Source organism: Nicotiana sylvestris, chromosome 12 (assembly GCF_000393655.2).
Source record: "Nicotiana sylvestris chromosome 12, ASM39365v2, whole genome shotgun sequence".
Lineage (NCBI taxonomy): Eukaryota > Viridiplantae > Streptophyta > Magnoliopsida > Solanales > Solanaceae > Nicotiana > Nicotiana sylvestris.
In genome coordinates, this window is record NC_091068.1 from 86552446 (window position 1) to 86578235 (window position 25790).

General features: G+C 36.5%; 3 protein-coding genes across 9 annotated transcripts; 1 reads left to right on the forward strand and 2 right to left on the reverse strand.

The window, feature by feature from the left end:
* Positions 1-335: 335 nt before the first annotated feature.
* Positions 336-6986, forward strand: LOC104231533 (putative calcium-transporting ATPase 11, plasma membrane-type). 7 transcript variants are annotated; one of them, XM_009784545.2, is made up of 7 exons: positions 336-548; positions 1583-1718; positions 2129-2414; positions 2514-4495; positions 4583-4741; positions 5335-5506; positions 5631-6986. In XM_009784545.2, exons 3-7 carry the CDS (start codon positions 2390-2392, stop codon positions 6233-6235), a joined length of 2943 nt encoding a protein of 980 aa, XP_009782847.1. In that variant the 5' UTR covers positions 336-548; positions 1583-1718; positions 2129-2389; the 3' UTR covers positions 6236-6986. The 7 variants fall into 7 exon arrangements, with proteins under 7 accessions (XP_009782847.1, XP_070021425.1, XP_070021427.1 ...); XM_070165324.1 differs by lacking the exon at positions 2129-2414; XM_070165326.1 differs by lacking the exon at positions 1583-1718.
* A 5250-nt stretch (positions 6987-12236) lies between these two features.
* LOC104231532 (UDP-URONIC ACID TRANSPORTER 1-like) lies at positions 12237-17597 on the reverse strand. Its single transcript, XM_009784543.2, has 4 exons — positions 16899-17597; positions 15504-15607; positions 12879-13107; positions 12237-12743 (listed from the first exon to the last, which is right to left on the reverse strand). Exons 1-4 carry the CDS (start codon positions 17349-17351, stop codon positions 12597-12599), a joined length of 933 nt encoding a protein of 310 aa, XP_009782845.1. The 5' UTR covers positions 17352-17597; the 3' UTR covers positions 12237-12596.
* A 5973-nt stretch (positions 17598-23570) lies between these two features.
* LOC138883321 (uncharacterized) lies at positions 23571-24125 on the reverse strand. The gene has a single exon (XM_070164002.1). It carries the CDS (start codon positions 24123-24125, stop codon positions 23571-23573), a length of 555 nt encoding a protein of 184 aa, XP_070020103.1.
* Positions 24126-25790: the final 1665 nt, after the last annotated feature.

Below are 25790 nucleotides of genomic sequence, written 5' to 3' on the forward strand. Positions count from 1 at the left end.
AACAAATTTAAATTACGGGCGAATAGATTATATATTAATGTTATAATAAAGAGCAGATGGCTATTGAAAAAGGAAAAAAGATAATAATGACGATACCATTAAAAAATCACACGACAATACAATCATCAGTGTTCACTACTTTTCTCGTCCATTTTATACATCTATTTGGCATGTTCTTGTTTGACTTTTGGCGCAAATTTCATAATTCTTGGTCCCTATCTCTTTGCTGGATTTGCTAGTACGACAGTTGGATGTAGACCCAAGTTGTACGTAAGAGCTTTTAATTGCAGATCTCATCCTTTCCCTATATTCTAGCTAGTGTCATAGTCTCATAGATTAATTAGTAACTAGCTCACCTACATTCAACAGATCAGTCGAGGACCAAATGTTTTTATGTTGACACTCAAATTTATGAATGTTTTTGCTGCAAACTTGCTAGTATTTGCAATGACTTTTTGCAGTAAAAGTTGTCACTCATTCTACAGTTGTGATCTGAAAGCAAAATACTTGCTCCATGCCATAAATCACGGCTCTAAGATTTAGAAACGGTGAGTGATTGTTCTTTACATATATTACTTTATATTTTGCAAATACGTATAATGTATATAGGGTTTAATTTGGTTGAACCCACTGCAAAATGATAGATTTGCAAAATCTACCTACGTAGTTGTGCATTTGGTTTTTGAATTTAATTGAGATATGTGCAAATTAATTCAAATACCACCATATTATGATAAAATGAAAAAATCGAATGATATAATGCTAGCTAGTGAAAAACTTTTAAATTTCAGGATCATGGTAGTTCGATGAAATGACAAGTGGAGATAATATAATAGTGAAGATTTTCATATACCAACATTTTTTCTTGTTTGAGAGTCAAATAGCGCTACGCGGGCCGAGTCAGACCTTAAAATAGGAGATCAGTTGCACTTTTATATTTATTTATTTATTTAATTTGGCAAATTTTTGAATTCTTACTTAAATACCTAAGGTACTAACCACAACAAATTAAGCTTCCCCTGTAAATGGATTAGCAGTTTGCAGTATACAAAATTATTAAAGATATAAACCTTGGACTTAATGGCGGTAAATTTTGGTACTTTTGTTTTCTGAAAATATTATTTGTTCTTTTGAAAAAAAATTATAAACAATTTCAAGTTGCAACTTTTGGTTAAAATATTTTCTTCCATTCACAAAATTTCAACTTTTTTTCAAATAAAATACATATCAAAATACAATATCAACTTTTAAAAATTATTTCTCATTACAGTTTCAAGGATTCTTTTTTCAAGTTTCAACTATAGCTTTTGGTTAGGCAATTGACACTATATAATTGGCTTTCTTAGAATTTCTGTGTACTTATTGTACTTTTCTTTTTATAAATTCCTTTCCCCTCTCAGATCCATTGTCAGTTTTTTTTGTCTTTATTCCGCAGTTTTGGCTGCCCGTCTGTGGTGCTGCCATGTTTGGTCGGCAGAATAACTTCTCCTGACTGAGTTGCGTCAACTTTTCTGTTAGTAGTATATTCAGTAAACTGTTCAAGTTTAAACTTAATGCGATCTTTTTACTCAATCAAATACAGTGGAAGATCGCAACATTTGTAATTACAATTAAGAAGAAGAGCGAAATCTTCAATAACTGCTTCAGCTCAATGACGACTAATTCCAACTGTAACCTTTACGTCCTAACTGCTTCTCAAGATGTAAATCTTGTCCAGTGTGAGTTTTTAACTGCTTCTTTCTCAAATCTAATCCGACAATTTCTTTATTGTTTGCATAATTATTTGATTATTTCTATACAAGTTGAGAGCTCGAATTGCAGCGAGCTGTCTTTGTTATTTCAGAGATCCCTTTCTATCCTTAACTGTTTCCTTTTTTGGCAATTACATATTGTCTGCTGGCTTTCTGTTTTTAGTGTCAAAGATCATGGACTGCTTTTCCTTTGTCTCCTTAATTCTTCCTTTTCAGGCAATATAAAATTGTTTAATGTTTTTTTTGGGGGGATTAAACATAAATGGAAGTCCTGACATTCTAATCAATTTGTTTCCATATCATGGAGGAGTGCGTGATTTTCTAATATCATTTGTCTATTCAGTCATGCTCCTCTTTTTACTGTATGCAATTTCCAGGAACGAATTCGGGTTGCTTTTGTGGCCAGTGGGAGAGCCAGGAATTTATGCTAAGGGGATTCGAAAAAATACTAGAAAGTTACACTTGTGGATTTGAACCCCCTTTGATACTATACTAGAATCTTTATGTCAAGGGGAATCAATAGTTTATATACCCAAAGAGATTCATTTTTGGCCTATTTCCGCTGTATAATTTTCGGAGAAAGGGGATTCAATTGAACCCCCTTTGCTCTACATAGCTCCGCTCCTTTTCGTGGTTATATGGCAGCACTCAAGTTCATGGATGGTATAATTTACTCACTTGAATTTACTTTCTGTAATCATTCTGTCATTCTAGCTCCATAATCTTTCTTTTAGCTTTGCTCATTTCATTTTCTTTCTTCAGCTTGTGAGTACAATAAGCCTCCAGGGCTGGTCAGCGATGGTGGTGGCGCTGAACTGGAAAATTACTTGTCAGAAGAAACTCGAGAAGCATGTTTAGGACTTCATCCAGATAGACTTGCATCTATTGTTAGTTCCTACGACATCAAAACCTTAAATAAAATAGGAGGAGTTGAAGGGATCGCAAGTAGGCTGAGAGTCTCATTGGATGAAGGAGTGAAAAAAAGTGATGTGCATATCAGACAAAATATATATGGATCGAACAAATACATTGAGAAACCTTTTAAAAGTTTTTGGACTTTTACATGGGAGGCTTTGCAGGATATAACTCTCATCATCCTCATGGTTTGTGCTGTTGTCTCTATTGGTGTGGCGCTTGCCACCAAAGGGTGGCCAAAAGGAACATATGACGGGCTGGGAATTCTACTTAGCATATTCTTGGTAGTCATAGTTACTGCAATTAGCGACTACAAGCAGTCATTGCAGTTCAGGGATTTGGATAAGGAGAAGAAAAAGATATTTATCCAGGTCACAAGAGATGGATCCAGGCAGAAGGTTTCCATTTATGACTTGGTGGTTGGTGACGTAGTTCACTTATCTATGGGGGATCTGATTCCCGCTGATGGAATATTCATATCTGGATACAGCTTGCTAATTGATCAATCAAGCCTATCTGGTGAGAGTGTACCCGTAAGCATATATGAAGGAAGACCTTTTCTTCTATCTGGAACCAAAGTGCAAGATGGTTCAGCTAAGATGCTAGTAACAACTGTTGGAATGAGAACCGAATGGGGTAAGCTGATGGAGAGGCTAACAGATGGGGTAGAAGATGAGACTCCTCTGCAAGTTAAGTTGAGTGGTGTTGCTACCATTATTGGAAAGATAGGACTAGCATTTGGTCTGCTTACATTTATGGTGTTGACAGTCAGATTTATGGTAGAGAAAATACTTCACCACGAGCTCACGAAATGGTCTTCGAGTGATGCACTTACTCTTCTAAATTACCTCGTGACAGCAGTGACTATAATTGTTGTTGCAGTTCCAGAAGGACTGCCTCTGGCAGTGACGTTGAGTCTTGCATTTGCAATGAAAAAGCTAATGGACAACCAGGCATTAGTGAGGCATCTTTCTGCATGTGAGACAATGGGTTCAGCTACTTGCATATGCACAGATAAGACAGGAACACTTACTACAAACCAAATGGTAGTCAAGAAGATATGGATTTGTGAAAAAACTAAAAAGGTAGAAACTGATGGAGGTGGGGATGCAGTAACTTTGAATATATCAGAAAATGCATTGGCCTTTCTTTTACAGGCAATATTTCACAATACGGGAGCAGAGGTAGTTAAGGATCATGATGGAAACAAGTCGATTCTGGGAACACCAACAGAATCAGCAATATTAGATTATGGATTGCTTCTTGGTGGTAATATTTATGAGCAAAGGAAGGACTGTAAATTCCTAAAAGTTGAGCCTTTCAATTCAGAAAAGAAAAAGATGTCTGTGCTTATTGCTCTCCCAGATGGCAAAGTCCGAGCTTTCTGCAAGGGTGCATCTGAGATAATCCTAAAAATGTGTGACAGTCTTATTGATCTTAATGGTGAAATTGTTCCTCTGACAGAAAATAGAATAAGAAATATTATGGATGTCATTAGTGAATTCGCTGGCGAAGCCTTGCGTACTCTTTGTGTGGCCTTCAAGGACTTTGAGGATGGCTATGAAGAAAATATTATTCCTGATAGTGGCTACACATTGTTAGCTATTATTGGGATTAAAGATCCAGTTCGTCCTGGGGTTAACAAGGCAGTAAAAACATGTTTAGCTGCTGGAATTACTGTGCGAATGGTCACCGGTGACAATATTAATACAGCCAAAGCCATTGCTAAAGAATGTGGGATACTAACTGCTGATGGTTTGGTCATTGAAGGCCCAGATTTTCGGGACAAAACTCCTGATGAGATGAGGCAAATAATTCCTAGAATTCAGGTTTTGTTCTTGATTATTTAATCTCACTCTTGCAGATCGATCTGATGTAAATTAAATGTTGCTGAAATGCTACAATATTGAATGCAGGTGATGGCGCGATCATCACCAACGGACAAGCTTGTGTTGGTAAAGAATTTGAGAGGTATGTTTAAAGAGATTGTTGCAGTTACTGGTGATGGCACGAATGATGCCCCTGCTCTCCGTGAGGCAGATATTGGACTTGCTATGGGTATAGCAGGAACCGAGGTTTGTAGATTTGCTCCTGTTTTAGGTTAATATATTCTTACCATTTTATTGTATTAAAGATTCCAAATTACAGTTTTTCTTTTCTTCTGCAGTTAATATTTTGTTCTCATATAAGGGCATAAACTATACCTTAGGATTTTCCATTTGAATTGCTCATTTACTTAAGTCTATACAGTTGCCATACTTATAAAGAAGAAAGGTTTTGGAGTCCTAACTGAAGTGGCTCATTGACAAGTTAGAGCAATTAAAAATCAATGGTCTTTCTCGCAGTAGTATGTTCAGTCGTTTGCAATTGCAATAAATTCAAGATTATGGCCCGGTAGATCCACAGCATATAGGTGTTTATTTAGTTGTTTTTTTTTTTTTGTTATCCTAATATTGATCCGATACAACTTACCGATGACAGTCTTCGCACCAAGAGTTTTAAATGGTGGAGGCCAGGACTTTCCAGTTCTATTCTGGACTCAAAATAAAAACAAAAAAAGTTGCCTGCTTTCATTTATCTTTTCTTTGTTTTTCCAATATCAATACCTCAACTTACGCCTTCCCTTATATAGACAATTTTAAGCTGTGTTTCTTAAATGCATTATCAGGTAGCTAAAGAAAGTGCTGATGTTATAGTACTTGATGACAACTTCAGTACAATTGTGAATGTGGCTAAGCGGGGTCGTGCTGTGTATGTAAATATTCAGAAGTTTGTGCAATTCCAGCTAACTGTCAGTATTGTGGCTCTGATGATCAATTTTATTTCCGCATGCATCTCAGGTATTCAATATTCTGTTGGAGAAGTTCATTTCATTTCCTGTTAGTGATCAGTGTGTGCCAATGAAAAAAAGTGACACATTTTTCCAAAATTGATGACTGGTATTTATCTGTTGTTATAACATAGCAGGATCGGCTCCTCTTTCAGTGGTTCAGTTGCTTTGGGTCAACCTTATCATGGACACTTTAGGTGCAATTGCCTTGGCCACTGAACCACCTCATGAAGGACTAATGAGCAAGCCTCCTGTTGGAAGGGAAGTGAGTTTAATTTCCAAGACGATGTGGAGAAATATGATTGGACAGAGTATCTACCAACTGGCTGTACTATTGGTTTTCAACTTCACTGGACATCAGATTTTGAGAATTGAAGGTTCAGACACTACCACAGTTCTCCATACTTTCATTTTCAACACATTTGTGTTCTGTCAGGTATTTAATGAAATAAACTGCCGGGACATGGATAAGATAAATGTTTTCCGTGGCATTTTTGGAAGCTGGATATTCTTAGGTGTTGTGGTTTCTACTGTTATCTTCCAAGTAATCATAGTCGAGTTCTTAGGCACAATTGCAAGCACAACACCACTCAGCTGGGAACTATGGCTTCTCAGTGTTTTAATTGGTGCTGCAAGCCTGATGGTTGCTGTAATTTTGAAGTTGATACCTGTCGAACAGAAGAATACCAAGCACCATGATGGTTATGATTTACTGCCAAATGGTCCAGAACTTGCCTAAGAAAAGGGGAGAGCCAATGGATAATAGAAAGCCATGCGATATGAGAAAGTTTAATTGGTCCAAGTTCGAATGATACAATACCTGGTTTTCAGGTGAGGAAAGGAAAACAACACCAATGGAAAGAAAATACAGACAAAAGATTTCAACAGCTCATACACCAATAAACCTCCAAGAACCAGTTCAAAGGTATTTGTTTGATTTTTACTCATGTTTTTGTAAATGGTGCTTGGGATGTTGTTGGAAGTTCATTTCTTGGTAGCACCTAAATGTGTCAAGATACGCGATTCTTTTAATAGGGGAAAAAAAGCTTATTTTTGTTTGTGAAGACAAGTTGTTTGAGAGCAGATTTTGGACCTTGCATTTTAGCCGGAACGTTCTTGATTTTGAAAAAGCATCAAGTAACCAAAAAAAAAAAAAAAAGAATTCCTGATTGACAAGAATCACAAGATACAATATACTTGGAGAAGTGTTGATTCCAGCAAATGTTGAAAAAAGTATTACTTTCTTGCTTTGTTTACCATCTGAGATGGATCATTATTTTTCAATTATTTTTTGGTTGAATTGAGTTTCCTGGATCTGCACGTGCATACAGATCATAAAAGGAGTTTCTTTTGGAGAAGTTTTATACGTTAAAGCGTTGCTTTAATAAAGGTACCTCAACATTCTTGGGACCGCAAAATTCTAAATTCTAAAATTGTAGAACCAATTGATTTTAGCCCAAGAAGGCAAAAAATCCCTGCCAGGGTGCATATACCGGGAGTGTCAATGTGGAAATTTGATTGTTTGATCCTAGCCAGAATAGTAGGTTTCTGTTACAGGTAAGCTCCCTTACTCTCAAAAGTTTGGGAAGATGCCGGAAAAATGTTTTTTTAAATAGTGTATGAAATATGTAGTTAAGTGTACTCGAATAATGACAACTTCTTGAGTGAAATAAATTGTTAAGTAGTTAGTCATGTATAGTGTCCCACGTTGGAAAATAGATACCTATTATTATGTAATTGTTGTATATAAATAGGATGTTGTACAACACTTGAGATAAGCATTAATATTTTCTCTCGTGCTTTCTCATATAGTATCAGAGCATTAGTGAGAAAAGATCGATGTGCGTCATTCCCGCGACATCCAGGAAGACATAACTCAATCACCGTGCAATTTTCCGGTGACCTAAGTGACTGATTTGTCACGTTTGGTGAGTGTTGTGCACAAACAAATACCACCATTGGACTCAGAAACCTCCGGCGACTAAACCCCAAAAAGATTCTCCGGAAACAGATGCCCCACGCGCCACCCAGATCTGACATTCCGCCGACGCATTTGTCCCACGCACCGGTGCGTGAGTGCATCTCCAGCTATATTTTGGTCAAGCTTCTTCAGGACAACCTGGTCGCACAATAATTCCAAGTCTACCAGTACTATTTCCGACAAATTCCGACAACTTTGGAATTTTCCGGCGAGCTACAGTATTTTCCGACGTAAAATAGTGTTATGTTTTTATGCTGTGAACAGTGTTTTCCCAAATATTTCTTCAGTTTTTCCTGCAGGAGTTACTGATTTCCACTATTTCAAGTTAATCGTACTACTTTTAGTCATGATTTTGAGAAATAAATTGTAGCGAAATGGGATCCAATAGTATGAATGGTTGGATTTCTCTACTGGATTATATTGAGTTTCTTCAGTATAAAGCATGTAAACAGACATCTTCAGGGATAGCTTCCGTTGTTCAAACAGATAGTAGCGTTACTTATGTCTCCCAATCTTCAACCTCTAAGTCTTGGGTCATTGCTTCAGGTGCATCTGATCATATTTCTGGTAACAACTCTCTTTTCACTACTATTTCATGTTCTCAATCTCTCCCAACAGTCATAATGGTCAACGAGTCTCAAACCACGGCAACCGGAATAGGACAAACAAATCATCTTCCTTCCTTACCTTTAGATTCAGTTCTTTATGTTTCCAGTAGTCCTTTTAATCTCATAGCTGTGAGTCGCTTAGGCAAATCACTTAAATGCTCTGTTTTATTTTTTGATGATCTTGTTTATATACATGAATGCAGTACAGGGCGTGAATCAAATGGACTTTATTATCTTATCCTTGCAAAATCACATTGACTCACATCTTATCTTCCTTCAACAACTTGTCCTGTTACCAATTCACTAGATTTATTACATAAACGGGTGGGACATCCCAGTTTGTCAAATTTTCAAAAAATGATACCTTGTTTATCTCACTTGTCCACTCTAGAGTGTGAGTCATGTCAGCTAGGTAAGCATACCCGCTCCCATTTCCCTCGGCGTCTTGATAATCGAGCAAAGTCACCTTTTACTTTAGTCCATTCAGATGTTTGGGGTCCTAGTCAGGTTAGTTCTACCTTGGGATTCCACTACTTTATCAGTTTCATTGATGATTATGCGAGGTGCACTTGGATATTTTTTGATGAAAAATCGATCTGAGTTGTTTTCTATTTTCCAGACCTTCCATACTAAAATTCAAAATCAATTTGGGGTTTCTATCCGCACATTTTATAGTGATAATGCCCTAGAGTATTTGTCTTTCCCATTTCAGCAGTTTATGAACTCTCATAGGATTATTCATCAAACATCTTGTCCGCACACATCTCAACAAAATGGGGTAGCTGAAAGAAAGAATAGACATCTTATTGAAACTGCTCATACGCTAGTCGTACAATTTCATATTCCGTTGCGTTTTTGGGGGATGCATTTCTTACATCTTGCTATCTTATTAATCGTATTCCATCTCAGCTATCCAAAATCAAGTTCCATTCTCTGTCTTGTTTCCCCACTTACCTTTGTTGTCTCTTCCACCCCGTGTCTTTAGAAGCACGTGTTTTGTTCATAACCTTACTCCAGGAAAAGATAAGTTAGCTCCTCGTGCTCTTAAGTGTGTATTTTTGGGTTACTCAAGAACACAAAAGGGGTATCAATACTATTCTCCTGACCTCTAGTGGTACCTTATGTCCGCTGATGTTACCTTCTTTGAAACTCAATCATACGTCACAGGTCCAGGTAATCACTTAGATATTTCTGAGGTGCTACCAGTTTCATTTTTTGGAGATTCAGTCACTATCTCCCATTCATCTTCTTCTATAACTCCAGCTCCACCACCTACAGCTCCAGTTGCAACTCCACCACCTATAACTCCAATTCCACCACCTAGTCCAGTTCTACCTTTCGTAGCTCCATCACTCTTGACTTATCATTGTCGTCCACGTCCATCATCAGACCCAAATAATTCACGTCGTGCATTAGATTCTGCACCTACTGCGGACTTATCTCCTCTTAGTCAACCAATTTCACTCCGTAAAGGTGTACGATCCACACTTAATCCTAATCCTCATTATATTTGTTTATGTTATCATCGTCTGTCATCACCTCATTATACTTTTATATCATCTTTGCCCACTATTTCTATCCCTAAGGGGTCGTTTGGTAGGGTGTATAAGAATAGTGCGGAATAAGGTGTATTAGTAATGCATGGATTAGTAATGCATGGGTTAGTAATGCAAGCATTAGTTATGCAAATATTATTTCTTATCTATTGTTTGGTGTGGTGTATTAAAATTATAATGCATTGCATAGTTTTTAAGAAAAATAGTTGCTTACAAAAATGCCCTCCATATTCTCTTGCTTTAAGGGACTTTATGGATAATTTTGTCTTTAACCATGTTAATGCATGCATTAAAGCCTTGGTATTACTAATGCCATGGTTTTCTATGCATTACTTATGCATAGGATAATGCCAAGTATGATGTATAACTAATACAAGTATTAGTTATATACAAGTTGAAAAAATGTACCAAACAAGGTAGTAGTAATGCATAGAATTAATGCTTGCATTATTTTTTCTAATACCTCCTCCCAAACGACCCCTAAGTATACAGGTGAGGCACTATCTCATCTAGGATTACGAGAGGCTATGATTGACGAGATGTCTGCTTTACACGCGAGTGACACTTGGGAGCTTGTTCCTCTTCCTTCAAGTAAGTCTATCGTTGGTTGTCGTTAGGTTTATACAGTCAAAGTCGGCCCGGATGGCCAGGTTGATCGACTTAGGGATCGTCTTGTTGCAAAAGTATACACTCAGATTTTTGGGCTTGATTATAGTGACATTTTTCTCCCATGGCTAAAGTAGCATCTATTGGTCTCTTTTTGTCTATGGTTGTTGTACGTCATTGGTCTCTTTATCAGTTAGACATTAAGAATGCTTTTATCCACGGTGATCTTGAGGAATAAGATTATATAGAGAAACCACCTGATTTTGTTGCTCAGAGGGAGTCTAGTGGTCTTGTATGCCGATTGCGCAGGTCACTATATGGTTTGAAACAGTCCCCTCGAGCATGGTTTGGTAAGTTCAGCACAGTTATTCAGGAGTTTGGCATGACTCGTAGTGAAGCTGATCACTCTGTGTTTAGCGGCATTCTGCTTCTAATCTGTGTATTTATCTGGTGGTTTATGTTGATGATATTGTTATTACTGGCAATGATGAGGATGATATTACTAATCTGAAACAGAATCTCTTTCATCACTTCTGGACTAAGGATCTGGGTAGATTGAAGTATTTTCTAGGTATTGAGGTCGCTCAGTCTAGCTCAGGTATTGTTACTTTACAACAGAAGTATGCCTTAGATATTCTTGAGGAGACTAGAATGATGGGTTGCAGACTTGTTGACACTCTTATGGATCCGAATGCTAAGCTTCTGCCTAGACAATGGGAGCCTCTTAGAGATCCTACGAGATATAGGAGGTTGGTCGGCAAATTGAATTACCTCAAACCAGACCTGACATTTCTTTTCCGGTGAGTGTTGTAAGTCATTTATGGATTCTCCTTGTGATAATCACTGGGATGCAGTTGTTCGCATTCTTCAGTATATAAAGTCAGCTCCAGGCAAAGGATTACTATTCGAGGATCGAGACCACGAGCAGATTGTTGGGTACACAGATGCTAATTGGGCTGGATCACCTTCTGATAGACGTTCTACGTCTGGATATTGTGTTCTAGTAGGAGGCAATTTGGTCTCTTGGAAGAGCAAGAAACATAATGTAGTTGCTCGATCTAGCGCCCAAAGCCAAATATCGGGCCATGGCTATGGCAATGCGTGAGCTAGTTTGGGTCAAGCAGTTGATCAAGGAGTTGAAGTTCAGAGAAATCAACAAGATGGAACTGGTGTGTGATAATCAAGTTGCTCTTCATATTGCGTCAAATCTGATGTTCCATGAGAGGACTAAACATATTGAGATCGACTGTCACTTTGTCAAAGAAAAGATCCTCTCAGGAGATATTGTTACAAAATTTGTGAAGTCGATGACCAGATTGCAGATATTTTCACTAAGTCTCTTACTGGTTTTCGTATTAGTTGCATCTGTAACAAGCTTAGTATATATGATTTATAAGCACCGGCTTGAGGGGAAGTGTTAAATAGTTAGTCATCTATAGTGTCCCACGTCGGGAAGTAGATGCCTATTATCATGTAATCATTGTATATAAATAGGGCGTTGTACAACACTTTAGATAAGCAATAATATTTTCTTCCGTGCTTTCTCACACAAATGATCTCAATCTCTCATTTCAGAGAAATAACTCACTCATGAGGTTGATGAGGTAATCCAAGTGTAAGACGCAAGGCTTCTGCGTTGAAACAAGCTCACTTTTCTCAATTTGAAGTCATAAAGCGTCTATATCTGGCTTAATTAATTGCTTCTTGGAGGAAAAGGCACTACTGGTTTTAGTGAAGGCAGCGAATAAGTTTTGCTTACTCCCTGACAAACTAAGCGTCAATACTTTTGAGGTACAGCATTTTCACCTGTTTCATTCTCAATTCATGCATTACAGAAAGTAATTGCCACTAAAATTCTTAACACAGAAGCTAAGAAGACACCAAACAGCACTTTCAAAGTTCCATGCTATGCTTCAACCACAAATGTAGGCTGAACATTCATATCAGCAACAGGATTTACATACAAGCGAACAAATATTCAGCAGAGGATAACAGAAAACCAATAGGATACTATATTACTCTGGTGTGATAACATACAATCTGATACAACTGCGTACATTCTATCACGTGGATAAAAAGAAATACAACAGAAGAACGAAATAGTTCCCTGCCGTGTCCCTTAAAACTTTAGTGCGACGACATAGAATCTGATACGACTGCATACATGCTCTCATGAGGAACATAAAGAATACAACAGAGGAATGGAAACGATTCCCCAGACCCCATCCCCTTTTCCATTTCATCACTTGATCTATGGGCTACAACGTTGCAATGGAAATCTATCTTTCCCTAACTCTACCATGCACCTACCTTTCAATAAACAAAACTGGGGGACTCTGCATGGCCAGCTCATTTGTGTCTTCTTTTGGATTCTCCATAAGCAACGACCCCCATGACGGTCATTGCATAGCCCGCAATGCCAATAAAAGTTACAGGATTGCGGAAGAGAAGTATCGAGATAACAACAGCCACAGCACCTTTGGCATTCCCTAGGACCTACAAATATCCACAGAGAATAAAGATGTTCAAAATAGGTTAAAGCAAAATGTACTAAACAGTAAACAGAGAAGCCTAATTATGACAACAAAAGGGGGAAAAACGGGAACGAGGCAAGAGAAGGAGAGTGCAAACCTGGAGTGTCAATGCACTGGTGTGCTTAGTTACCAAAAAGTTCAACAAGTTGGCCGCATATGCCATTGCAGAATTGATCAAAACAAGTAGGACCAGGTATCTCTGTGTTGCCGCAAGCGTAATAGTGACATCTATCACATTGGGCTCCATTACTAGTGTCGCAGGCAATAAGACTAAAACAGCAATTGGTGACATGTAAAGTAGCAGATTCATGGAGTTCAACTTTTCCCTAAAAAATAACAGGAGGTTACAAAATGTGAAGCAGCAGATCCATGGAGTTTCAACTTACCCCTAAAAACTATCAGCAGGCTATAAACGAGGTCACAAAAGAAAACTAGAGCAGGCTATCAGCAAAGCAAATGAATAAGATATAATCTACCAAAGAGACAAGGCTAAATATAATAATAACATACTAGAGGAATGACCTTTGAAGTGTTGAAGATGAAAATTAACCACAACCTTCGATTGCATGGAAATACCAAAAGCTGTTTTCATTCCAATATTTGACAAGTTGCAGATTGACGATTGAACAACTTGGAAACTCAGACAAGCTAAACAGCAGAAATTGGACAAATGAAGCAACTAGAATTCTAGAAATTGTTAAGCTGCTGGATTAGTTCCACACTCCTATAATGAATGATGGGGTTGGGAAAATGGTCAAAATTATATCCGCTTGATTTAGGACATTGCCCAGTTTTTTGAATTAAAGCTACGTATTAAAAAAAAGTATAAAAAAGCACAATAAACCAACAAGATAATTGTAGTAAAAAGAATATTTTGGTTGACCCTCCTATCATTTGATGTCCGCTCGTTCCCCAATTTCAATTCCCAATGAACAAAATTATCTTGACATATAATTTGTTTCTAGTTATAATGTTATTATATTATTATAAATGGGATATAGGAGTAATATATATTCATATATTTTATTTTATTTTTGGATATATCAGTTTCATTTATATGACTGTGCCAACTTCATAAAGAGTATGCACGTATTAACATTAATCTTCAAAATGTCCAACCATCTTAACAGAACACGGTATCCTCGTTTTATAACAAAAGTGAAAATGCAACAACAAAGGACTTTTGACTATCTATAGTGGTCTTCCAACTCCTTCAAGTTTTCTACTATTCATTTCCCTCCAAATCATCCAAAATGCGAAAAGAGGAGCTACCTTTCATATCTTTTTCTTCCTGGCATCCATCTTTCTCACCCTTCAACTTGCTATAGCTTCCATCATTGTTCTAGGAGGTAACCAGATTATATCAAAGAAAGAATGTCCTAACAAGTAACAACCATAACTCTATTGCAAAGCTGCAATGTAGAAAACAGTGGTCCACACTCCTTTAGCACCAGCTTCAAGCACTGAGAGCCATGATCTCGGCTTATCAACTTCGCTTATGTTTGTGATAATAACCTGCCAGCTACTGGATTGACACTCATTTCTGTCCTTTATTATTTGTTCTCCTTGCTTGGCTCGTACTGATGGACCTGTCAGGGATTTCTCAACTCGTCGATGTCCATGATAAGGCCCGATAATCTTGCACAATTTGAGAATTATTGATATTCAAATTGTCGTGTATTCTCTCCAACTGATTTGTCGTGTATTCTCTCCAACTGATTTGTGCTGTTCCTCAAGCCAATCAAACTCTCTGTGTTCATTTGGCGACTTCAAAACTTGGCACCTTCTCTGTGGCGCAGTCTCTTCACCGGTTTGAAGTCAAAGTATATTGCACTTATGCACTCCTACCACATATAATTTACTCTCTGTGTTACTGGAAATCATAGTGGCTAGGTTCAGAAGCAAATTGATACCCCTTTTCAGGGACAGCCCTAGTTCTATAGCATACTTTGCATTCTGCAACCTACCACAAGCTTAACTCTCGACATGTCGATTAAACGGAACAGTACTAACGACCATCAGGATGATCGTGTAGCAAGAAGGCCTCACAAATCCACTGTCACCCTAGTAAGAGACAAACTACCTTTGGAGGAAAGCGGAATAATAGTAGTGTATGTCCTAAATTTGACACCTTTAAACCTGGCAAAACTTTCCATACTTGAGCTGCCCACTTGCAATAGCTTCCATTGATCTATTTGCTGATCATAGTGGCCCAATAAACATGTATTCAGGAAGCCTTTTCTCTTCGTTGTTTCACTAATGGATACACGGGGACTTGTTTCATCAACAGTCATTGCTGGGGGAGATTAATGGCCAACCTGCTACCTCCTTATAGGACTTTAAAATGGAAGCCATTTTGCTAGACTTTTTACAAGCTTTGCAAACAAAAGTTCCTTATTATCCCTCCACAACGCCATATAATCCAGGGAAATGACTTATCGAACAAAGTCAAGAAGTTTTATTGCCATTGCTGTCAAGCTGTTTTTCACAATGCGAATGTCCCAAGGCAAAGCACCAAGAAGTGCACAGCAAATTTGCCCCAAAAATACACAAAAATGTGTAGTTCTGGAGTGAGAGTTCACATAGACCCAAAAATATACAAAAAGGAAATAGTTGCATTTATTTCCATAAACTGACTAATATAAGGATAAAGAAAAGAACCAACAACAATTATAACACTACTTAAAACTTAAACAGATGGCTGGAAGCAGGAAAAACTAACCCTTCATTGGAAAGAAGGACGCCTTGAAGAACAGACTTAAAGGCTCTAGCAGCAGTTGCACTTATGCACATGATAAATCCATACAGGTGGAAGCTTGGTTCACCCTGCCAGCAATTAAGATACTTATCAGACAACAAGTCAAATCAAGTAAATAAGCCACTGGAAAGAGGATTGAGATGTCAACTAGTTGAAACGTTTTATAAATCAAGATGTTATCATTCTTTTCTTACTATGGTGTAACTGATATCAACATTGAACAGATCAAGACTAATGATTTAGGAAGACTAACTATCTTAGATAGAGGTAATTCCTGCTAGTGCACAGCCATAAGCCATTACGCTGATATCATTCACTTACTCCCAACTGGGAATACTTTGGACCAATAGCTGTTCAAATTATATCTGCAACTTCAGTTAGCTAATTAAGCTTACTCTCCATTAACTAATTTGCATCTACAGAAGAGGGATATTTAATCTTTTACAATCAGAAGGTAATTTCCCCAAAGCACATATTTTTTTATATAAACCTATCTTCCATATTTCTCTCCTCAAAAAGTACTTTATATCAAATGTATTAGAAGAGGATATAACTTGGAACTTGACATATTTGGCGCTAATCAGAATATTGAATGACAAGGTATTAAGGTGGTAATTTTTTCATTAATTTTCAATAAGGTAAGAAACCTATATATTACCTTGTTTTTTCACAGGATAGACCTAATATTTTAGCTCCACTCGCGTGCTTACCTACTTAGAAACTTGAAATAGTTAATCATCACTTTCTAATTTAATTTAGAACTTAAATTCTCGCTAGCAGACTTTGGATCTCCCAGTTTATTAAGTCTATTAATCATAAAATGGTGACTACATTGCAAGTCAATCTCAATAAGTCCCACAAAGACTGGGAGCATAATATAAGGTGTAGGGATCTCTTAATGGTGTGAGGCCTTTTGGGGAAAACCGTGCGAGCTGGCCCATCTCTTAATGGTGTGAGGCCTTTTGGGGGAAACCGTGCGAGCTGGCCCAAAGCGAACAATATCACACCATGTTAGGAGTATCTTTGGGTTGGTTGAACCCAACAACATAATTGCTTGCATTCTACAGCTAAAAACAAAGATACTAACACAACTAGTACTATCAAATAAGAATTTGCATATTGTATGAAGGGAATACACAAAATTCTCAGATCTGATCTTAAGCTGTAAGATTCACACTTTAAAAGAAAACCTTCAAAAATCCTCCAATTTAGTACTTAGCAAGTATAGATCCACTAGAGTTTTTAAAATAAAATAAAAAAAATCCCAAAAAGGTTCAAAAAACAAGAAACACAACAACAAAAAAACACAAAGTTAAGCAAATTTAAAATTGATCCAAAAAGAAAAGATTTTGAACATACCCCACTAGCAATGACAACACCACCAACCACAGGCACAAGGCAGCCATAAGTAATCCAAGATTCCTTCTTATGTGTAATCAAATAAGCAAATAAAGCTGTGAAAAACGGCGTCGTTGCGCCCACAGCCTGATTAAAGGATACAGCCAGGTACCTAAGAGAAATATTACCACCGACAACAGACCCACAAAAGACAATGCTGAGAGTAGCAATTCTGAAAAACTGAGATCTTGATTTGATTCTTTGAAAAGGAACAATCTTTAAGAAAATAATGGACACGTAGCTTAAGACAGCACAAGCTGACATGTGACACATTGTTAAGAATATAGGGAAAGAAAATCCATAGTTTGAGAGTAATAATTTGTTAAGGAGAAGGACTCCAATGTTTGAGGAGTACCAGAAGATGATTAGTGAGGCAATGAAAAGAGTTTGTTTTTCTGATTGTGCTGCTGACATTGTTTTTGTTCAGTGTGTATGTGTGTTTTGGTGTTGTTGGCTTTGTAAGGGAAGGTTTCATTGATGTGCTTTCCTCAGGTTGAGGAAATGTTTTACTAGTAATCTGAAGGGTGATTTTTGATTTTGTATATAGTGTGTGTGTGTGTTTTTGGGAACGTTTGTAGGGAAATGTGCAGGTGGAGGAAAGAGAATATATGATTTGTGTGCGACTGGACGTGTGTCTTTGTGTCTCTCGGACCGCTTCGATGCTGATCTACGAACCCTTTAGATAATGACCGTAACATATGCTAAGATAAATAAATATGCAAATCTATTATGTTTTCGTTTTATTTATCTTAGTTTTATATATATGTTTATCTGTAAAACGGTACAGTTGAATTTATATACGTCGTTTATAGACAAGTGAATTGATTTGATTCCAAAATAATAAATAAATTAAACAAGATGTAAAACTTAGCATTGAAACCGAGATAAGACAGCAAAAATCCTGGTTCCGAGAGCAGAGCTTCCGAATGCAGTAGTAACAATATTACTAAGCAAGAAGATCAAATATTATTGAGCTTTGAATAGAATATAGTATATGCTTGTCAGAAAAATCGTGTCCCTTATAACGGTTGTTGAGCCCTCTATTTATAATTGTACCTAGGGAACAAGGTCCTAGAATTGACGAGGCCAATGTCTATAGGATTTCCCTGCTTGTGCTTTGTCAAATTCTAGTATAGTTTATGATATCGTCCCACGGAGATTGGAACATCTATGTTAAATACTATTATTATAGCACAATATAAAATATAAATAGAAAGTTCCAAACCAAGACTGTATTAAAACTGAGATAGTATTATAATATATATATCAAGCTTCATCAACTATCCCAACAAAAAAAAAAAAAAAAGATTACTCCATTATGAAGTAAGAAAAAGAACCTAGTTTAGAAATACGAAGAATTGGTGCAAAGATATTATTTTTCACAAAAGGATAACTACTAGGACTTAGGAATATTAAAGACAAAATAGAGACCAAGAATAGTTCTTCTCTGCTCAAGACTCGATGTCTTCTTTCCAACATTCACTCTCTATTTATAGAGTTTTTTTTTTCCTAAGATTCTTCATAGTTGCAATTATGGGAATTGTAGTTGCAACTATGGCCTTATCAATTTCTTCCTTTTGCGGAGAAAGACTATAGTTTCAACTATAGTTCTCTAGTTGCAACTATGTGATTTCCTTCATGATTCTCCATTGTTATCGTCGCAACTATGGTGTTTTAGTCCATTTGCTTCTTCATTCCCAGTAGACTACTCAATTCCCACTTTTTTGTTTCTTTTCTTCGATTTTCATATGCTCTTTCATTTGCGAAATATGTTAGAAAATATGGGAGAATATGATATATTTATTCATGTTTTATTTAAAATATTTAATATTTACATATAAAAATATATAAATAAATTACATCCATCAAATTCCCCCACACTTGAATCTTTGCTCGTCCTCGAGGAAAAGCATTTCTATTGATAATTTTTTTTTGTGTAACATTTTCTTCAAAACGTTTGGTCTTTGTAGGATAGAAAATTTATTCAAAATAACTTCTTTCATCATGCCAAATGATTAATCTTTTAACCTTCACCAAATCTTTTACCTTGCCTCTGATTTTACTTTTGAAAAAACAAAATTTGCATTTTTTTCCTCTTGAATATTTCGGAATTGATAACTTTATGATCACAAGTCTTGAATATCACAATTGTTCGTTTATAGGCTGCTCTTCATGTTAATCTCCACTAATGTAGATTCAACACGTATTTTTGAAATCTATTTAGGGCTTTTTCTTGGCTTATAATGTCAGGCTTCAGGCTGACAGGATAAAGATATTTTTGTAGTGACTTTTCTTCTTCCAGCTTGGAGCAAATGTTCCTTGGTACTAATTATTCCATTTTTTGTTTTTTGTATATATGCTTTCATCAATATAAAGAGATATAATAATATACACACACTTATATATTATATCTCTCTCTTGTTCCTTTTTTTCTTTTCTGTTTCGTGCCTTGCACAATCTTTCTTTTCTTTTTCTAACAAACATTACTTATCATGGCTGGAAGAAGTAATAACTATAATAGTAATATACATCTCTTTTTTCTTTTTCTTTTTTTCTTGGGGGGGGGGGGGAGGGTGTTATAGACCATGGTGTTTTTTTAAAAAAAATAGGATAAAGACTCAAATATAGGTTCTAGGAGGTAAAAAAAAAAATTCTTGGAGAGAATAAACTAAAAGAGGCTAAAAGGTCTATCAAAGAAAGCCTAATTTCATCTTTCAAGAATCAGTGTCATCCATTATTTCGCCTCGAAGAACATTTAGAGCAAGTTCTAGAAAAATTATTGAGTATACCTTCTTGTAATAATAATTTTTCTCAATTCCTTTGATCTCGGGAGTTGGAGATGCTAGTTTTTGCCTTCACAAAATTAAAGTCATAGGCATGGAATTGATATGATAATGAAAAAAAGACTTAATATTTGAGCACAGTAGAAAGAATTTATTTTACTAATTAAAAACCTACAACGACACAATCATTTAAGAAGAAAAAATTTATCATAACATTATAGAAAAAAAGTATATATATATATATATATATATATATATATATATATATATATATATATATATATATATATACATGAAGTACTAAAGAAATTTTTGAAAAAATAAATTAAAAATCTTTTTAGCGTTAAAATTTATAGTCATAGAAGAAAGTTTGAAAGAAATTGTGACCACACATATTCTATGTGTAATAGACTGGACTAGCTTTTAGACCTTATCATTCATGGGGTCCAGGTTTTGATATAAACCAGAAAATTTACCTGAGCCAATAATTAATTTACACAATTAGATGGTTAACCAACCAGTAACTTAGGCATACCGACCACCATGGAATTACTCTTATATAGATGGCTCTATTTTTGTTGAGGCCTGCATGAGATGTCCTGGTTGTACAATAATCTGGATATTAACCAGATCAATTGGTTAAGCATATATTCATACAAATTATATTGGGCTTATGAGGCTCCATTGCTTCACCCTCAATGGCTACGGGTAAAGAAATTGTAGTTCTGAATTTAATGTCGTCAGTTCGACTTATTAACAGTGGAATATATTAGGCTATCAAGGTTATTGATGGTTGTTGCTCAAAATGGCCTCCAAAATACAACTTTAACTTGTGACCATTTACCTTAAATTTGTCTCCTCCATTGATCTGTTGAATTTTAATTGCCCCATATGGAGTAACATCTATAACATTATAAGGACTTGTCCACCTGGATTTTAATTTCCCTGGAAATAGCCTCAGCCTGCTATTATAAAGAAGTACTTGATCTTCAATTTTGAAACTTTTTTGTTGGATCAAATTGTCATGCCATATTTTTGTTTTTTCTTTGAATATTCTGGCATTTTCATAAGCTTCCAACCTCAGTTCTTCCAATTCATTAACCTGAAAAAATCTTTTTTTACCAGCAGAGGTTAATTCAAAGTTTAATGCTTTCAGTGCCCAAAAAGCTTTGTGTTCTAATTCAACTGGCAAATGGCAAGCCTTTCCAAATACTAATTTATATGGAGATGTTCCAATTGACGTTTTGAACGCCGTTCGGTATGCTCATAATACATCATCTAATTTTAAAGATCAGTCTTTTCTTGAAATTCCAACCATCTTTTCAAGAATTCTTTTTAACTCGTGATTGGAAACTTCAACTTGCCCCTGTGTATGAGCATGATATGGTGTTCCAGTTTTATGAGTCACACCATATTTTGATAGCAAGACAGAAAATTGCCTATTCACGAAATGAGTTCCTTGATCACTAATGATGACTCAAGGTGTGCCAAATCTAGTAAAAATATATTTTCTAAGAAAATTACACACTGTATGAGCATCATTCTTCCTTGTGGAGATGGCTTCAACCCATCTTGATACATAATCCACAGCCACAAAGGTATATTCAAATGAATGAGAAGAAGGAAAAGGACCCATGAAATCTAGTCCCTAAACATCAAATATTTCACATACCTTTATTGATTGTAACGACATCTCATCTTTCTTAGTGATATTACTTGTTTTCTGACACCTGTTACATTGTGCAACATATGCTCGGGCATCTTTAAAGAGTGTTGGCCAGAATTATCCAGCCTCCAATAATTTAAATGTCGTACGGTTTGTAGCATAATGACCTCCAATTGCTCCATCATGACAGTGATACAAAATTTTGGTCATCTCTTCTTCGGGTACACACCTCTTAATGATATTATCTGCACAAATTTTGAACAAGTAAGGTTCATTCCACAAATAATACTTAGCATCAGAAATAAGCTTTTTTCTCTGCTGGTAAGAGAAATCTTGGGGTGTCCATCTTCCAACCAACTAGTTAGCAATATCTGCGAACCAGGGTGGTTGAGTCACAACAGAGTCAACTGAAAAAATGTGTTCATCAGGAAATTCTTCTTTTATCTCGCTGAACTCAAGGGGAGGGTCTTCTAGTCTAGACAAATGGTCAGCTACCTGATTCTCTGTTCCTTTTTTGTCTTTTATCTCAAGGTCAAATTCTTGCAGAAGTAAAATCCATCTTAACAATCTAGGTCGAGCATCTTTTTTGGCTAAGAGGTATTTTAAAGCTGCATGGTCAGTAAAAACAGTCACCTTTGTTCCTATCAAATAAGAACAAAATTTATCAAATGCAAATACTACTGCCAGTAACTCTTTTTCTATTGTGGCATAATTCAGTTGAGCCTCACTTAGTGTTCTACTAGCATAGTAAATAGGACGAAAAATCTTATCCTTTCTTTGGCCTAGAACAGCTCTAACTGTCGTATCACTAGCATCCACATAACCTCAAAAGGTTGACTCCAATCAGGGGACACAACTATGGGGGCAGTTGATAATTTCTCCTTAAGGGTGTTAAAAGCTATCATACAATCACCTGAAAAATCAAACTTAACATCTTTCATCAAGAGGTTAGTCAGAGGTTTTGAAATTTTTGAAAAATCCTTTATGAACCGTCTATAAAAACCTGCATGACCTAGAAAGTTTCTAATGCCTTTAACAGTTGTGGGAGGGAGTAATCCTGCTATAAGATTAATTTAGCCTTATCAATTTCTATCCCATTAGCAGTGATTTTATGTCCTAAAATAATTCCCTCTGTAATCATAAAATGATATTTTTCCCAATTCAGAATCAAGTTTGTCTCTTCATATCTCTTAAGAACTAAAGCCAAGTGGTAAAGACAATCTTCAAATGTTTTGCCAAAGAGTGTGAAATCATCCATAAAAATTTCAAGAAATTTTTCAGTCATGTCAGAAAAAATTGCTGACATGCAACGCTGAAATGTAGCAGGGGCGTTGCACAGACCAAATGGCATTCTCCTGTATGCATATGTTCCATGAGGACATGTGAAAGTTGTCTTATCCTGATCTTCAAGTGCAATTGGTATTTGGTTATACCCTGAATAGCCATCAAGAAAACAGTAAAAACCATATCCTACAATTCTTTCTAACATTTGATCAATAAATAGTAAAGAAAAATGATCTTTTCTAGTAGCATCATTGAGGCGTCTATAATCAATACAGAATGTCTATTCTGTAACAGTCCTCGTAGGTATGAGTTCATTATTTTCATTCTTTATAACTGTCATACCTCCTTTCTTTGGTACTATCTGAACTGGACTTACCCAAGGGCTATCTGCAATTGGGTAAATAATACATGCCGCTAGAAGCTTGACAATCTCCTTTTTCACCACTTCCTGCATTGTAGGATTTAATCTCCTTTGGGGTTGGATTATTGGCTTGTAGCTATCTTCCATGAGGATTTTATGCGTACAAATTGCTGGACTAATCCGTTTGATATCCTCTATAGTCCACCCTAAGGCTCCTTTGTGTGCTTTTAAGACCTGAATTAGTCTTTCTTCCTGTTCTACAGTCAAAGAAAATGAAATAATTACTGGAAATAGTTCTTGCTCAAGATAAACATATTTTAAATGAAAGGGAAGAACTTTGAGTTCAATTTTTGGTTTAACTTCTTCTGATTGCATCTCCTTATCCTCCGAATCTTTTTCCAGTATTTTAGCTTCTCTCCTAATTGTGGGATCATCATCTTGTACGGTGCCTGATTCGGTCAAACATATTTCATTGAGTCTGAAATTAATTGATCATCTTTGAATTCATCTGCAAGATCACTAATCATGTCAATAGAAAATCATGAAGATGATGCCTCATCTCCTGAAAATCTTAGTATCTTTTGCATGTAAAAAATGACTCTTTCTTCATCAACTCTCAAGATTAGTTGCCCTTGATGAACATCTATGATTGCTCTTCCTGTAGCAAGAAATGGTCTACCCAAAATTATCGGTTCATCAGGACATTCTTTCATTTCAAGTACTATAAAATCTACAAGGAAAACAAACTTATCTACTCTTACAAGCAAATTTTCAATTATTCCCCTAGGTTTCTTTGTACTTTGATCTGCAAACTGAAGAGAAACACCTATGTCTTTCATTTCACCAAGATCCAATTTTCTAAAGATAGAAAATGACATCAAATTTATTGAAGCTCCAGAATCGCAAAGTGCTTTTTCAAAATATACACCTCCCAAAGTGCATGGAATGGTAAAACTGCCAGGATCACCAAATTTTTGTGGTAGTTTATTTTGAAGTATAGCACTGCATTTTTCAGTAAGCATTACCACAGAAACTTCTTCCAATTTTCTTTTACTTGACAAAATTTCTTTTAAAAATTTAGCATATAAAGGCATTTGCAACAAAGCATCAGTAAAAAGTGTGAGCACGTGATTTTTGTTTACACGACAATTACTCCAAAAGTAATCAAAAAATAATAACAAATGGCCTTGCTGTACAATTTTTGGAGTTTACGTGACATTTTGTTAGCTATTTGTGGTTTTGTCCGTGTTGATTTAGTCTTATCAAACAAAAATACAAAATATATGTCGCGTGTAAGTTCAGGATATCATTCTACTATTAGGAATTAATCAAACCATAATTCGGTTATTAAAAGAAAAATCACAAAATATGCATCTTTTATTCTATTTTTGCCATTAAGTAATTTTATTTTAATTAAATGTTAATATGTGTGATAATTGTTGTTTAATGTTTGTATAGTTTTATTTTACAATTTAGTTGGGATTTTTAGAAATTAAAAGAAGAAAATAAAGGGGTTTTAAAACTAAAGGAATTCGGACTTGGGCTTAAAATTGAGACCAAGAAACAGGCCCAATATATTTTCCCATGACCCAGTCCAGTTCGGCCTCGTCAAACGACGTCGTCCAAGGCCTACCAGATCTGGACCGTTGATCTGACATATCTAACGGTCCAATTCAATTCCCGTTTTAAAACCAAACGACGCCGTATAAGGGTGTTCAATCAGAGCCGTCCATCTCGTTCAATCCTACGGCCTCCCCTACTCCTTATTTAACCCGACCCATTTAACCCCATAGACCGACCCAGTCTCACTTAAATCACACGACGCCGTTTCACCCCAGTGAAGGATCTGGGTCGTGGATCATTCTTGATCTAACGGTCCAGATCAAATGTCCCACTAAACTATATAACCCCAATCCCTTCACCCCGCGCCCTAAGCCGGACCCCCCCTTTGCCCTTAGGTCGTCTCCCTCACCCAAACCCCAAATCCCTTAGAACCCTAGCGCCGCCCCCTTTCCCTTCACCGTAAAACCCAACGGCAACAATGCCGGTGACCACCACCTTAACACCCTAGGACCACTCAACCGCCCTGAACACAGATCTGCTAACCTTAGGTCTCGAATCTTCCCCCACCGTCTCGAATCTTCATTTGAAGATTCGAGCCGGGCCTCGACCTGTGCCAAACCACCCCAAATCCATGCCAGGCACTCCCCTGACCTCTCTCATGACCAAACCAGGTTTGGTTTGGTCCGAATCCAACCAGGACAACCTGAATCCCAAATCTGCCCTAAGAACCCTAGAAGTCCCGAGTCCGATTTTTGTCCGTTTGAACCATAAGTTTAGGGTCTAATAGACCTTAATCGAAGTGTTCTCAGTTTGAGAACACTTCGATTAAAGTCCGTTCAACCCCAAAAAAGGTCTTTTCAAATCCGAGACAAGGCCTTCTGATTTTTTCAAGCCTTTAAGGTATTTCTGTTTCCCTTCTCCTTGTCAGTTCATTTTGTTGTTTTGTTATAGTTAAATGTCTGTTCATATGTCCAAATGTTTAGTTGATTTGTTTTGAATTTTTTGTGTCGACTGTTCTGTCCTTGCCCGGACCTCTCATTTGGTCGAATCTCTTTTGCTATTTGTTGATGAGTGTATGTGTTTAACAGAGTAATCGTTTGAAATAAATTTCGATCGATTAATTAGTTCCCAGGGTCATTTCTTGTTTTGACAGTGCAATCTGAACCCCCTATTCAATACTGTTCGATTCCGATCAT